This window comes from Melanaphis sacchari, unplaced genomic scaffold (assembly GCF_002803265.2).
Source record: "Melanaphis sacchari strain LSU unplaced genomic scaffold, SCAv2.0 Contig261_pilon_pilon, whole genome shotgun sequence".
NCBI lineage: Eukaryota > Metazoa > Arthropoda > Insecta > Hemiptera > Aphididae > Melanaphis > Melanaphis sacchari.
Window position 1 is genome coordinate 1349324 of NW_020271135.1, and position 18259 is coordinate 1367582.

General features: G+C 22.3%; 1 protein-coding gene across 2 annotated transcripts; it reads right to left on the bottom strand.

The window, feature by feature from the left end:
• Window positions 1-78: 78 nt before the first annotated feature.
• Window positions 79-11549, bottom strand: LOC112595230. 2 transcript variants are annotated; one of them, XM_025340367.1, is made up of 8 exons: window positions 11298-11549; window positions 10101-10220; window positions 8097-8175; window positions 7947-8002; window positions 7758-7793; window positions 4263-4383; window positions 4122-4189; window positions 79-142 (listed from the first exon to the last, which is right to left on the bottom strand). In XM_025340367.1, exons 2-8 carry the CDS (start codon window positions 10161-10163, stop codon window positions 119-121), a joined length of 447 nt encoding a protein of 148 aa, XP_025196152.1. In that variant the 5' UTR covers window positions 10164-10220; window positions 11298-11549; the 3' UTR covers window positions 79-118. The 2 variants fall into 2 exon arrangements, with proteins under 2 accessions (XP_025196152.1, XP_025196151.1); XM_025340366.1 differs by having other exon boundaries at window positions 10101-10231.
• Window positions 11550-18259: the final 6710 nt, after the last annotated feature.

Consider the following 18259-nt stretch of genomic DNA (forward strand, 5'->3'; position numbering starts at 1 on the left):
TCTACAGTAAATTATAAAAATCATATTGTTATTATTAATAAAAAAATACTTCAAACGATAAATCTTTAGGTTCTTTTATATTCGGAATCTATCAACTTTTAATTGAAAGTGACGACGTCTAGAGTGGTAGATATTCTAAAGTCTGAAAATAAACAAAATATAGAAACACATTAATTATGATCGACATAATATAGTAATTATTATAAACGATGAAGAAAGTTGCATCCGTCATATACAAAATAGTTTTAAATAAGGCAATTCATCAAGTATGCTGACTCCGGCCAATTTCACATTTGATGATCGATTTATTTAAATTCTGATTTTTAAAAGTTAAACAACAATTATATTTTTAAATACTTATATTTTTTTTATCTCATTAAAAAGGGATGTGCTTTAAATTTATTTTTTCATGGAAAAACCACTGTTTTTACTAAAAACTGTTAGCAGATTGTTTATTTTTTTCAAAGTTGTTAATATATTCAGACAAAAATTTGGTTACTGAATTTTGTGTGGTAAGTTTAATAGATCTTAATCATTCATGATATAGAGGGATTCAAAGATATTATGACGATTTGTAAATTAGAGCAGCAAAACCTATATTAATATTTTATAATAATTATTGTAAAAATATTCAGAGTATAATAAGTAGAAACTAGTAATATTACATAATTTCATATTTATTTTAAAATCATTATTGAAAACAGTTTTTCTTAGTTCATAAAGTTTAATAACTTGAAAATTAATCGTCAAATTTTGATTTACATTTTAGATTTAGATTTTACATATATATTACATTTGTTCAAAAAAAAAAAAAAAATTACGTGCTTATAAATTTGTTCCACCACAATACACTCCTTAAATTACATAAAAAATATCTTAATATTTAAAAATGTTTTTTTAGTATATACATTTAAAAATACCAAAAATCATAACTTGATTAAATAATAAAAGTTGAAGTACACAAATGTTATATGTATATAATACTACCTCATATTTTATAGCATGTGCAAGCTTACTGTACATCTAACGTATCGGTTTACAACGACAATGCGTATTATATAATATACATTATGATTATATTTAAATCACACGTGCTATTATATATTAGCATCAAAAACGTGAATAAGAACGGTCATTAAAATTTTGGTAAAAGTCTCATATGCACAACTTTTTACGCCTTTGGACTGCACAACGTGCCTATAATAATTGGCCGCGGATATATCATAGATTTTAATGGCCTAAAGTAAGGCAACTGTCGTTAACGCGAGTCGTGCAGAATATTAATTGATGTCAGGTTTAAAGACAAAAAACAGTCATGAAATTTCTATTCAATAAATCAGGTGTTGCCCTGCATGCTATACAATGTGATTCATTAAACATGCACACCCATTTTTTTCTTCAATAATAAATAATAATGATATCCAAAATCTAATTTTTATAAATTATAAATATACTTTAAGGCCATAATTTTTTAAAAAATTTTAAAATATTTTGTATTAGATACTTAAAGGCTTTCTTGTTAAGATATCTACCTACAAACTATTAATTTTTCAAATGCAACTCACCTTTTCTAAACTGTAAATTATATAACGGATAATTTTTTTCTGAAAATTTTAACGTATTAAAATCACATTTTGAATAAGTTTCGTGTAATTTTTGAGAAATTTAACTATATTTATTGAGTTTGGAAGATACGTATATTCTGGGCTCTGGTTATTTGAAACTTAAGTAAATATTAATCCATATACATTATACATGTATAATTTATAAAAATGGTCCAAGTAAAATAAATACTAGATACAATATCACATCTAATTTTTATTGATAGTTTTTAAGAAATATTATTTTTATTAAATTGGTACATTTTAAAAACTGAGAAACTATGCGTTTGAATTTTCAATTATGGGTATATCAACATTTTTTGAAAAACTGTCCACTAAATAATTTACAGCAAAAAACTAGAGAAAGAGAGTTCTCATTTCAAAAAAAAAAAAAAATGAAGTTTGTATCATCATAAGGCACTCCTTAATTATTAAAATTTCAATAATTTTAAAATATGGAGTTTTTTAAGTTAATTCGAAAATTCAAAAATTCAGAATTTAAATAAATTAATTATAAAAGGAAAAAATTATGGTGGAGATGCTTAGGTTAATCACTCAATATACCAGAAACAAATTATTTGTAAATTTCCAGTAGTATGTGTTGGTAAATAAATTATTATTTCTAGGTTTAGTTTTTATACTTAAAATGTATATCGATTAAGTTATCTCGATCATACATGAATATAAGTATATTACGTATAATAAACCATTTAAACGTATTTTACACTGGTTCGTTAAAAAGTATTGCAATTTGAAAATCAAAAATATTCGTTACAAATTGTTAACGCATTTACCGTCGTATAAATATGTTATTATTATAGTCATGTTGATTCGTTTTTAATTCTAAAAAAAAAAAAAGTGGTTGAAAAATTAATACTTGATTGCATGCATGTAATAACATGTAATAACAAAATAACGAACGATTTCAAAGAACAATAAAATTATGATTGGTTCTTTATTACACAATTGCCTCAGTGAATAAATTTAATAATATCGTCATAATGCATTATTGAAAAACATACTGCCGTGACTAATAAAGTAATAAAACCCGAAAATACCTGGTTATACAATTATTTAAAAATCAATAACTAACTAGGTATTTTTAGAAAAGTTTCAATAAACAATTGCACGCTCTAAATTACTCAATTATAACAAATAGTAATTATAAAAATTTAATTTTCTTTAATCACAGTTGTCCTCTTAGATGGTTTTTAAAATCAAATCAAATTATTATCATAATCATAATCATTCAAACTATGATTTTAAACGAAGCACGCCATTATATTATCAGGAAAATATATGGTTATTACTAGTATTAATTATCAAAGTCACATTAACTAAATAAAAGTAAAGTTAAATTTATATATGTTTTACTTCATAATAAATGTATACGTTCCTAAATCATTATAATCAGTGAAAAATTAATACTATAAAATCCGTATTAAATGAAAGAGTTATTATTTTAAAAAAAAATATCATATTGCGTAATCACTACATATATGACTCCAGTGGTAATTAAAACAAATTAATTAACTTCTTTTTAATGATAGATGTTGACTGAATTAATTTAATATTTTCTCAGTATTAATTTGAAAATTTTAGCATTAAAATGTATTTTGTTTGTTAATTAACTAAATTAACTGAAGTTAAATTGTTCATAAACTTACCCTCTTTAGTAATTTGTTGACATATTTTTAAAAAATATACTGTGAAAATTAAAAATTACCACATCCAAGTACCATAGTAAAATGTTTTAAACTTGATTCTCGATCTTCATAATTATTTAATTTTCCCGAAAAAAATGCACGGTTAAAGTTAATAAAAAAAATCTATTGTATATTTGTGTTATAAGATCAAGTTATACCACTAAAACTCATTTAGTGTAAGCAAAATTCCGAAATTTTATTTTTTCTTGGATGCATTTGATAAATTTTTTTAAACTATTACTTATTATATTAAACGTTGATAATTATTGATTCTAATTAGACGTTAATTAAATTAAAAAAATAATATTTATAATGAATCAAATGTTTAACAAACATTCATTTTGTTTTTGTTTTTTTTTTTTTTAATCATTTTAATTATGACACTTTATTGGAAGATATAATTATGACTTTTAAGTTAAAAACTTAGTACGTCTAAAATATATCGCATCCATAAAATTTTATGGGCATTGGTTAAAAACATTACATTATTATAGTTGGACAACATCATTTTATTTAAATAAAAATATAAAAGATAAATATGTTTTCAAAAAATTTTCATAATTCTTTATGGCTGTATATTATATTGTTATTTATGAATAAACTATAATATTGTTCAATCATTATACTTAATAATATATTAATATCTTAACCAGATTTTAAAATATTTCTATTTATCTTATTAAATTAAGTTTTAAATAAATACATTTACTACCAATAATATACAAAGACAAAATAATATTATATAAATTGTACCATTATAGCAAATTCGTTAATGTTAGTTAATCAATTATTATTATATAATATTTTTACTTACAGTGGGATCAAGAGTGTACGCACATTTAATGAAATCGTACGAAGACTGACAAATTTCTGAACCCTTGTCTAAAATGAAGTAAATTTTGTTGAAAATAAACTGTAAATTAATCGAAATAAAAATTAAACAATTTTTTTTTACCATTTCCATTTCCGATACACTGTTCAATGGCTGGTAATAAAATTTTAAGTACATTCGGAGGTGCCATCATCGTCATCTTGTCTTTGAACATTTTTTTATCAAGCATTCCCTTTTGATTGACCTAAAATTATTAACATGATACGTTATTTTTATTATTGATATAAACAAATTATATATTGGGTAATTCTATAAGTTCTGCAATTTTTAAATATATTTAAAATTTTCAAATTTCCAAATACATGAATTTTTTTATAGTATTTAAGAAAAATCCTATATTTGTTTGGTAATACTTTTTTCAAACTAAAATCACCCCTTTCTTGGATAATTACGTTGATGATTTTTTTAAAAAAATGATGAAGTATTTAAATCAAAATTTGAAACACTAACTTCTGAATTATTAAAATATATAAACCAAAAATATAGTCTTTAAAAACAATAATATAAAATATACGAAATATTTTTGATCTATATAGTTGCTTGTATCTATTTATTATACACAGATACAGTCGAATTCGCTTATTACGATGCCGTGTATAACGATATTCCAGGAGAAACGATTCCAAGCAATATATTTGGTTGGTTTTTATATCTTATGTGTAATACTTTTAGTCGTATATAACGATATTAGTTACAACAACAATACGGATATAGCGATGTTATTTTGAAATGAAAATGGTTTTTTATCTTGACCTATAGCAATTAATAATATATGCACAAGTAGTAAATTTGATTTCGTTAGAAGCAATAATAATTTCTTAATCTTATCTGTAACAGATAATGTGCCTTATACGAAACGTATATTGTATACGACATACTTATTGAAAGTTTATTTTTTCATTGATCAGGTAAGTACTTTTTTTTTTCGGTAAACAAAGATATAAATACGCCAGAAGGCCCAGAATTATCAATGGCATTAAAAAAAAAATTTCTAATTTTGATAAAAATCTTATTCAAATTATAAACAAAGCACTAAAACAGTTTATTTTTAAAACAAATCATAAACATATATATACTATACATGTGTGTTTTTATTAAAAATTATAAATACCTACCTTTAATGTTAAAATATGTAATCTTAAATAAAATAATACAAAACAAAAACGTGTTAATAATTCAATTAAAAAAAAAAATTAAGTTACTTTTTATAATCTGGATATAACGAAGTTCGGTAATAACAATCAGATTCTCTTGGTTCTTTAAAGGCAGTTATAAGCGAATTTGATTTTATTTTTAAAAATTAGAATATGTCAATACATTAATATTAATTAGGTACTATTATTTCCAAATTGACCATTATCCTTATTTGGTAGTAATAAATAATTCAAAAATACTCACTTGAATTTAAATTCATTATTGTTATTGGATATTACTGATATTATTATTTCAAGTGTATATTTTTAACAGTAAAGATACAATAAAAACCATTGATTTCGTATTTTTTTTTTCTAAGAAGTTTATGTTGTCACATGATACACCTCAGCTTTAATGAAATTAAATATTTCAAAATATTCTGGTCCTTGAGTATACTTTAAGTATCCGAAAATTATAAATTGAATAAATTCATTGTGATTAAAAAATCTATGAGCAAGCATGACTAGTGAATCACTCTGTATTATTTATATAAAATGTTAGCCTGCGAATTCAAAACTCAAGCACAAGAAATTTATATTTATCATTTGATTATAACCATAGATAGCTAGTTGTAATGTAATGTACGTACATCATAATTATATACAAAATAAACTAATTAAAACTACAGAGCCAAAGTCCATTCATTTTCTGACTTGGAATACTACATTATATTATATATATAATATATATATGTATATGTATTTAAAATGTATATCTTGTTTAATGGAATCTACATAATATGTACTGTATAATATTGCTCTTTCTAGCCACACTCGATGTTTTAAATTAGTAGGCAAAAGTTGAGTGATTTCTTAATTTGTCATTTGTGCCCTATTATATTATTATTATTTTCATATACTATTATGATGACCGTAAATTAATACAAAGATTTTTATGATAAAAATATTTTTTTTCAAAATTATTATTAATAAATATTATCTATAACTTGTGTCTTATTCTAATATTTTTTTTTATATTTTATTATAAAACTACAAATAATTTAGTATTAGTTACGAAATTGGAAAAAAATAATTGAATAATTAATGATATAATACCTACTATATTTTTATAATAATCAATTATTCGAAGGTAAATCGACAAATAAAACATTTATTTTATCATCGTTATAGAACAAACGAATCCAAGAAAATTAAATAATTTTTATAGAATTCAAATAATATAATTTATATATAATAAAAATATTTAATAATAATTTGACAGGAATTAAACAAATAATAAAATACGGACACAGCACGCGTAGTCCTATAATACAAATGTAGGTATATAAATACTTCATATTTACATAACGGTATACTATAATGTTATTAAAATTAAATTAAATCTAATCTGTATTGAAAAATAGATAAATATACTAAAAAAATAATATGATATAGGTATTATCTGATGTATATTGTAATATAATTATGTTTACAGAATCCATATAAAACTATTCAGTGTAAACAGTTGCCTTAAATAACATACTTATAGTCAAATGTTATGAAATAAATAAATAGGTATTTATTGTTCTAGTCGAATTTATAATAATCCGTTGTATTTTTTAAGTAATTCAACAGAAATTTAATAACGATTCCATGAGAGGATATCAGCACATGAACTTTTCTACATCAAAACATGATGTTGAAGAATTGGTTGATTATTTTAATTCAGATTATATACAATTTCAGTATAAAACTATTTATTATAAAAATTAAAGTAATGTTTATTTGATTTTATCTAGTTCCTGGAATCTAAGGTTTTGTAGATTATCCTTTTCGAAAAATATTTTATTTTTAAAAAATTTTTGTTATTTAAAATTTTATAAAAAAAAAATACTACTATTCCAAAATCTCAAACTAAAAATTGATAATAATATGTTATGTGATAGTCAATAATATAATTTGTTATCGACATTTTTTGTAACAGGTCAATAGGTGGTTTTTTTCTAAAATTATCCTGGATTGTTATTTGACCAATTGGAATGATCATATTTTAACCGTCTGTCTACGTATATAATTTCGTAATCGTGTAACAAACAAAATGAAGCAATTTGAATATTGTTTTAATTGTATTTATACAATTGTACATCCATTTAAGTTTTAAATTCTTAATTTGTTGAAAAAGTTTTTAAAATCGTCTATATTAAACTCCTTAAAAATGTTTGTAGAAAAATTCTTTAAAAAAAAAAAAACAGTACCAATTGATGAATTATGTACATGACGATTATAACGAAAGCATTTTAATACTATAATTAGTATGGTAGTTTTTAGAAGAAAATAGTGTCATAAACTATATCTATTATAATAAAATATAGATAAACCAATATACACATAATAATACTTAATAATATAAAAAATAGGTACTTACCATTTGCATAGTTTTGAAAATACAGGAAAAGTAACACTAAAACAATAATAACCATCATCATTATATTATTATTATAACTATATTACTATATTAAAAAAAAAAAAAAATTAAGTATTAAATTAATGAGTAGCCAGTCATTCTATAGATACGTTTATTAATAATTGTTTGAGAAATTAAAAATATCGTTACTTTTATGTCATTGTTGTTATCAGGAAATTTTCCGTTCTTGATGAAATTAAATACGTCTATGATTTATTAACCATCATATGTAACATAAAATCGGTTTGTATAAATTAAAAATTACATTTGAAATAGTTGTAATTGTGTATAATATCTTACCCTCTTCAATTGAATGTTTCTTTGAACATACATTTTTCAACATCTGTTGTGTTTTTTTAATGGCTGATTCGCTCAAGTACTAAAAGAGTAAAAATTAAAAATAGAAACAATAATGTTAATCATATTAAAAACATTACATAAATATAAATATATTTAAGGCACCTCACTATATAGGAGGATAAAATAATTAACACTCGTAATATTGTATTTGTTAGTGGTACACATGTACAATATAATTACAAGACTCAGTATTATTCTGTATTATCGTTATAAATATACGAATATCGTAGATTAAAATTTCTATCTTTTAGTCGACAATTTTACACGAGTTACTTAAACGATAATAATAATAACAATAATAATCAGGCGCACAGGGTAGAGTGACTATTTTACATTTGGTCTTACGACGGATAGGTATTATTATTTTACCGAATACACAAAATACGAAATTGTTTTTCTGGTTCACGTCCCTAGAAAGCTATCGTATTATATTTAGATTGATAATGTTTCTTTCGTTGAACCATTGTTCAATAATTGAACAGATGAATTTTATACCAAAGCATTGCTATTTTATTTAGGTGTTATAGAATATAGATAATAATTATTTTACCGTAGTTATTACCTAGTCTATATCTATAGTCAGTAACCGAGTGGGCCCATTGAATAGCCGATAATTTTTTGAGTTGCATGAGAGTTTAAATAAAGAATAGCCCCTCATTCGATACGATATAAATATAAATTTCCTTGTTAATAAAAATTGAAAACGATAATAAATAACTATGGATTATATCAAACAGTAAAATAAATAATAATGATAGTAAAGTAAACTGTTTAAACTGCATATGTATACATGGTATTCTTACCAGGTAATCTTTAAAAACAATTGTTAATGAGCTAATTATTATTATTCATTATAGGTTGCTTTGGTATCAAAATTTTTATTAAAAACTCTAAATGATAATTACTGAGAAGTGATATTTCAAAAACATTTTATTACCAAAATATTTATTTTTGACATTTTTTCTTCTAAAATTAATAAAATTTACTGAATCAATAAATATAATATAAATAAATTAAAGTTAATTTTTAAAAAAAAAGTAATTCATTTTTTAAATTTTTAAAGATAAATCTTATTTTTAATATTTATTTAGATTTATATCAATCCAAAACAGCCTATTTCTATGTATTTTGTGGCAATATTACGTTTTGAAACATTAATGCATATTCCAAGATTAACTTTTTCAAAACAGAAATATTGGTTTATAAACTTTATTTATCTTACTATTTTTCTTAAGTAGGTACATAAACATTTATAATTATATATTTAAATTTATTTTTAAGTGTGATTGATTATTAATCAAAATATTATTAGTACAATATACCTACATTTATTATTATTTATTTGTATGTTCTTTAATTTAGTTTTTACCATATTATTAAAATTTCTATTTTCATAATTGTCAATATTATCATGTTACGTTTTGAAAGATGTCTTTATAATTTATTTTTGGTAGTACTTTTTATAAACCAAACCATTTTTGAAATAAACAAGTAATTTTTAAATTAATAAGATTGTTTTAAACTAGATATTTAATAATAAAATACAGCTATTTATAAAATAGCTGCGTTCAAATACTTCCAAATGCTCTATTGTAAATTTTATCAGCAACGAATTTAAAATAAATAAAATATGATATTGAATATTATATGATATATAATCATATTATATTATCATATCTCGGAGTGACAATGTTTAATATTTTAAGTGAGAAAATGCACATCGAAACGTTTCTAAAACGCATACAATATAGTTCGTATAATAATGGATATTATTATTATATATTTATAACAGAATATTTCAACAATTTCTGTTTTCCGTTGTTTGAATATTTTTAAAAATGTAACGGTCGAAAGATATCGTGATAATCTTTCGAAACTTGAGATGTTTTTGATAAGGTGGTGTAAATTTAAATATGAAACTAACAATACATATGACATACTCACAGCGTCGCTATCCTTCAAAACGGTTGTTGCTATAAGAGTAAGCAAAACAGTCGCTGGTAACATATTTATTTTTTTCGGATCGACCACTTCAGCTATGTTCTTTTTCTATTTGAACTGCACCTGCGTGTAAACTATTATAAAAACTGTGGTTTATTGGAGTTTATAAAGTTATATTCGCGACCTTCAAACGGTTCGTATAGATATATTATAATATATCAATTATTACAAAAATTACAAGCTATGTATTATGTTATTAATAACTATAATGTATACTGCACTGTTACTAAAAGTACATTATACAGAGCACCCGAATATAATGACGAGCTCTACGATCAAATGACACGTTTTATGTCAGATAGTTTGGTCACTCAACCGCACAATATGCATATAATTATTAGTTAGTACCCATCTTACATTAGTTATTATGTAATTATCTAATATAACAATACATATACTAACCATATAACCGATTTTATAATCGAAACTTACCCGGATACACAACGTGTAAGTATCATTTTTGAGAAAAAAAAAACATAAGTCACACACGTAATATGTATTTTAATTCGAAAAAAATATTAATCAGTAAATATAAAATACCTATACAGTCAGATTAATATGACGATCGGTCGTGTAAAAATCATAAAACTGAGTGATAGCCTAAAAATGTTATCAAAAATTAAGTATTACAAATGTCTAAACAAAGTTTAAAATGAATTTAATTAAACATTTCACAGAAAACTGTTATTTATTTAAATCATAATAGAATGTCTTAGGCTTTTACGATTAAAATTATTGGTTAATTACAATTATTATTTGAGGATAAATCACTATTTTACAAATGTACAATGCTGTAAAATATTAAAATAGCTCATATAAAATTTACCTCAATACTAATGAGAAATTGTACAAAAAAGTATTACACTTTAAAAGCGTTAAAATTAAAAGAAATGAAGTTTTTTAACTACAAAATAATTTTCAAATAATTAAAATTTCTTTTAAAGAATATAACATAAAATAATTAAGCCTATTTTTTTATATACCTAGTTAAAATAGCAATACAATAAAATTATAAAATTTTGTATGATTAAATCGGCCAATGCCAACGATATTGTATATTATATACCATATAATTCGTATAGTTGGACTGCTCAATACAATATTATATGATATTAATCTATTTATGTTAATAATTATTACCTTTATTGGAAAACCACTTCTGAATGATAAATATTACTTCTGGTCTCTTCGATAACTGTTACACGGAGGTTCTACTGTATAATAATATGTACAATTTTTCATTTATAAAATCCTTACCTACTTAATTAATTTTAAACTATTTAAATTTTAAAGTAATGATAACTTTTTATTGTAACTGATCACCAACATATTTTTGACTCAACTCATTACTCGTGAATAAAATTGAGTTGTGTTAACTGTGTTTAACTGAAAACAAATCACTGATACTCATAATAAATAGTGATGTTGCTCATTATTTAAAAATTGTTATCGTGGATGTGTTTTAATTTATATTTCACGTTAGGTTATAATTATTTAATCATATTTCTACTCTTAAATATTAGTCATCATTCGAAACATTTATATTAATAAACAATGTATACATAATTTTATTGTAATTTAGTTGGACAACATTTTAAATCTAAAATAAATATTTTATTATTATAAATCATAATATTATATAGTTTAAAAAAAGTCAAATTAAAAAACATCCATTCAATATACAACAGTCATTATTGATAACGATAAGTAGTATTGAGATTACAATAAGTATACTGCGATACGAATGCTTATTGTTTTAACTTTGACAATGTCATCATCCTCTATATAAATGAGCAAAAACGTTTATTTTATTCTGGTATTAAACAATGTAAATACTTTATTACAAGTCACACTTATTCAAAATTGTAATATTAATGGTAAAATAAAAGTTTTGAAACATTAAAAAAAAAATCAAATCAAATTGTAATTATAAATGTAAAAAGTTTTTACTAAAAATACCTAAAGAAAACATATTGATTAGGTAATTAGGTATATAAAGATATAATAAGTTGGAATTTGTTAAATATATATTTATTTACAAGTCCGATATAAATAAAATTAACTTAGCCTTTAAGTGATTTTTATGGTTAAAAAAAATATCTTTTTCAAATGTTGGCTTATTAAAAATATTATAGTACTGTTTTTATACTATATAATGCGATTTATATATTAATTTTCTTTACTGAGCAATTATCATAATAGCGTATGTAATAATGGTTGGGGCATCGCCTATTTGCGCCAAAAAAAAAAAAATTAATTCTTTTTGAAAACAGCCCATTCGCGCCAAATTTACTTAGTGTATTTATAATAAAGTAATATATTTTTTCCTCGAACAAGAATCAATACAATTTTATTTAAATTATAGCCAATTGTATGAATTTAAAAAAAAATAATAACTAATAACTAATAATACAAATTATTTTAAACAATAGGTAATAAACAGTTAGTAAGTACATACATATTTTTTTTTTAATTATAAGCTATTGGTATCATATATGGTAATCATATTCAATTGTACGAATTTTTTTTTAAATAATAATCAACAATATACATTTCAATCTTTGTTTTTAAAAGTAGTAAAATTTAGGTATATCAATTAATGCAGATTTAGGATTTGAAGGAAGAGATTTTTTACGAGCACGGTAAATACTTTTTCGTATAGCAGATACATCAAATATAGTAAAATCTGAATTGGTTATGTACTTATGTAGTTATTCATTTCAGTTAAAATAATTTTTCTAGGACGAATACCTATGTCTTCGACAGCCACATGCTTACATGCTGCAGTTATGTTTAAAATCTATAGACTTATAAAAATAACATTTTTATACGTTACAGACACGAGTATACGACGTCTTTTAAATATATAAATTAACCAATTTGTTAATGTAACATTTTTACACAGGTAAATTTGGCACAAATAGGCTGTCGAAAAAAAATATATTTTTTTTATTTTGGCGTAAATGGGCTGAACCCAAAACGAATTAATTTTTTTTTTGGTGCAAATATGTATAACTTCCAATGGTTGTATCAGTGTTAGGTAAAGTAATCAATTAACTATTTTAACTTTTTTTTTTTTTTTATTAGAATACATACAATCTATAAATTTATTTTTGACAATTAGCATGTTTGCTTAAATACTTTAACTAAAAATTTTAACATGCAATTATTATTATATCATTATGTAATTGAATGAACAATAATAATATATAAATTATATTTTATTAAAAAATTTCAAATATTTATATTCGTCCAACTTATATTTCCATTAAACATTTCTAAATGTTTTCATGTTCCAAATGCATGATATACTTCGGTAACAGATTATTATTCATTTAAGTCTAAAATCATTTAAATTGAGTAAATTATTGTAACATATTATTTCAATAAAAAATGTACATACATTATTCGACATTAAAATTATATATAATATTATAGCTTTATAGGTAATTTTATGTAACTACTCTGACAACAAATTCAATAATTAGATTAATCATAAATACATGTATTAAACGGTTCTTATTACATAATGTTTGAAATAATTTATACAATTGTATACCTACCTATATTATGTATAATTTCCTATTGAATAATAGTAAATAAAATAATTGGTACTTGATGACAACAGCCATCTTGATTTTTAATCGTTATGTTAATGTGTTGAAACTAAATAGTAAATAGTAGATACTTAAATATCTTATGTTTAATGTCATAGTTGAGGTGAATTTGAAGCAACTCAAACTAATGTAATAATAATATGAAAGAATAATGGAACACTGCCACTGTGAAGATTATTTTAAAATCAATTCAACGAAGATTATAATCATTTTAATTATTATAGCTTGTAACATAATAATATGTTTAAATTTTGCATACTAGCTAATAAATATAGAACTTGAATTTAATGTCCTAAAAAAAAAAAAATAAAAAATAAAAAAAACGCGAAATTAAAATAGTTATTTTGACAATATAATATAATAAAATAAATTATTATTTAACAAATATTAATATTATTGTATATGTTAATATATATATATAAATTTGTTACGTAATTCGTATCAATTAATAAAATTGACATACAGTTATTATTATGAACATTAGACGTATTATTATAAGATCACGAGTTATAGCATAATGTTGCCTCTAGTAAAAAAAAAATAAAAAATACCCACCTAGTTATATAACTTAATAACTATAAAACAATTTTTTTTTAATTTTTAGTAATTGATAAAAATATTATCTAAAAACTAAAAAAAAATTCTTAAAAATTAGTATTCACTTAAAATAATTAAAACACTTTAAAAATAAACCTTAAAAAATATTATATATGAGGCACTCAAAAAAAAAAAAATAAAATAATTATTCATTGAATTCGTTCCCTGCTACTATAAACAATCTATCCCTTGAAAAATACCCACATAATATATAAAGAAAAATGTTATACTATAATATAATGATATACCTAGACAAATTAAATAAAAGTTTACTTCTTTTTTCTCATAGCCATAATAAATCATTATATGCTAATCTCTTAGTCTATGTATAAAAAAGTTCAAAAAAGTTAATTTAGTGTTAAGTAATTTACGTGGATGTAACAATATAATAATACTCTGCAAATCATTAATTATAAGACATCTAACGAAACTTCACTTATTGTGAATAAGTTTACGGCAAAGGTGATTATCATGAAAAGATCCGTTTTAATTGGTGATGCCTGATTGAAGACAATGTACATGTTCGTGTAGAACAGGCATAAACCAAAAAAATAAATATATTATAGATTGACTTTTATTGCCTCATTATTTTTTCAAGATCAAAATTAAATATTTTTTATTTGTAATCTTTTAGTGGATCGGTTTTTTTTCTTCAATAAACTAGAAAGTACTATTTGCCTCAAATATTGTTAGCTCGTATGAATGTTCTAATTATATTTAGATTAAAATAAGTAAGACGCGATGGGAATATTGATATAGTTTTGAATATTTTAATAACCACTGATAACAGTATTTCTTATATATTATGTACGATTCATAATCGCCAATCGGAATATAAAAAAAAAAATTGAAAATCAGTTGGTATGTTGAAGGAGTGATTTGGCATTTCATTAATTAGTTTGATTGCTATTTTGTTTGCTAAAAGGTTCTACAATAAAGAAGCTATTTAGGGATGGTAATCTAAATTCATGTACCGAATTGTTAATAATTACCGCAAATACAATACTGGTTCAGTTTTAGATGCATTTACAAATACTAACATTTAATTTTTGTTTTATATTCTCAAATATTATTATTTTCGATACTTTTTACTCTTTAGTTATTTAATATCTAATCAATAGATTAACTGTGTCTAAGTTTGAATAATTGATAATATTTATAATACTGCTGTTCAATTCGCTCTATAATAATAAATATGTAAATTAAATCCTCATAACATTATTTATCATTAATATGGCCTACTTTAGAAGACTACAAATCTCTGGCTGGATAATTTAATGTAATTTAGAAAAATTAAATTTTTAATCTTAAGTATTAATTCAAAATAACTTATAGGTGATAACTAGAGTTAGGATGTTGATGACTTTTGCATTTTTTTTCCTTTTATTTTGTACAATGCTATCCTTGCTAAAAATTTGTTTCATGCTCCCTTGATGCAGAATATTCTAATTTTATTTTGCATTTTTTTGCATTTTTTGCATTTTTAGCTATAAATGCATTTTTTTGTTTTTTAACGTCATTTTTTTTAACATTTTAAGTCATTTTTTCATCTTTTAGGGCATTTTTTGTACTTTTTATACAATGTGGGGCATTTTTCACAAATTATAGATTTTAGGACAAATGTTACACAAAATATGTTACGCAAATATTTTTAATATAATTTTTTTTTTATTTATATTTTACTTTTTAATTTATTTTTTATATTGAAATTTATTTATAAATTATTTAAATGCTTCTACTATTACACCCATTATTATACCCATATCTCTAATAAAAATTGTTATTTATAAATAAGTTTTTTCACTTACTTAATTAGTATTTTAGATAACTTTTAAGGTCATTTTTTGACGTTTTTAGGGCATTTTTGTGTGTTTTTTAGGTCATCAACATCCTAACTCTAGTGATAATACATACTTCATTTCAATATCATTAATTATTATTGATGAAATACTCATACTTAATTACTAAAATATACTCGTATGTCGCAATTAAAAAAAAATTATCCCTAGTTCTTAGTGTTTTGATTTTTTGGAAAAAATGCATTATTCTTTAAAATTTCGTTGTTTTTGTAATTTTTCAAACTTAAATTGTATTTCCATATTATGACATTATAAGAAAATAAAACCTCTATACAACACAGCCAATGTTATCTTCTGTATTGTGTGTTAATTAACGTTTCAACTTTGACCGTATAGTCTGATAGTTAATTTTCGTTTAGTTCTTAGTTTCATAAACAATCTATGAGTGTTAAATGTACTGGAATCCTTTTATATGGCACAGAAAAAATGTCATTCGATATCTACGATTATTTCAAATATAATTTTTATGAGATAAAGGATAATTTCTAAGAAAAATGTTAAAAATTTACAAATTTTTTTTAGCAAAAATAGCTAGAAAATAATATCCTACTGACCGTTTAAAATAAAATAAGGTATATAATAATATTTATGAAATGTTGATCTAATGTTTTATACAGTGACTCTAGATTTGCGTTTCTTAATTATTCATTTAAATATACCTAATAAAGGTAATGCATTATAATTTATATCGAAAATTAACATAATATTTACGTATTTTTATATAATATTGCAATGATATTAGACTCCTACAATAGTTATTACGGTTAATTTTATAAATCTCAATTGTGTGTTAAAATAAGAACGCCTGAGTTTAAGTTCTATAATACACCATCACATCAATCCTTCATTTATGTACCTATATAAATAACTTAATGTATAAAAAATAATAATGAAAATTAAAGTAATGAGTTAATGAGAAACTAAAATATTATAAATGTTCTATGTTATGAATAATACTTTATATTTATATTTGTGAATTGAGATATAATACCTGTTAATGAATTCACAATAATAGGTAGATAATAGATATACGTCCAAATGGGCGTATGTAATTTGCGCCAAAAACAACCCAACAAAAATATATTTATGTCATTTGCGCCACATCTAAAAATGTATTTTGATTATTTGCGCTAAATAAAACAAAATAAAATAGCATTATGTAATCTGTACCATCGTATATCTACTATCTACTAAAATTGTAATTAACGCCACTAATGTTAAAATTATAAATAATTGTATGTAAGTAAAACAAATTTCATATATATTAAATAAATAAATTTTCGTTTAGTAATAAAACATATAAAAATCAAATAAAAATCAATGTAAAAATTATATTGGACACGCGTCGGTACGTATTATTGTATATCCTATGCGATAACAATAAATTTATCTGCTGATAAATTCCAACTGCAATTGAAGTTGAAAGTGTAGCGCAAATTACATATTCTATTTAATTTACTGTTGTAGCGCAAAATACCAAAATTAATTTATTTATGTGGCGCAAATATTGTTATATTTTTATATTTTGGCGCAAATTACAAGAAGTAATAAAATTGGCGCAAAATACCATCTCCCGGCCAAATGCAAGCTCCTACACGATTAACCTTTTTACCTGAATCATCATTAAATGTAAGCTCTTACATCAAAAATCTTTTTACATTTTACCTGAAAAAAATAGGATAATATAATTTTAATTCACGATTTTAGAGTTGACATGCTTAAAAAGTTAAAAATGATCATAACTTCAAAATAATAAATACCTACATAAAATACAAACATTTGAATGTGTTTATACAATATATGATGGGCTGGTTATATTTATGTTATATTCTATATTATAGGTTCAGCATTTACAGTACAAAATGTCAATAGATCAGCGATAAAAAACATAGTATGGTATCGACACAACGCAGACAAACAAAAACAATTTAAAAATATGAATTTATACTTACTTACCCAAAAAAATAAATATATACAAGGAGAAATTTCACGTTTAAAGTTTATCTCTAAAGTATACCATAAAAATAAA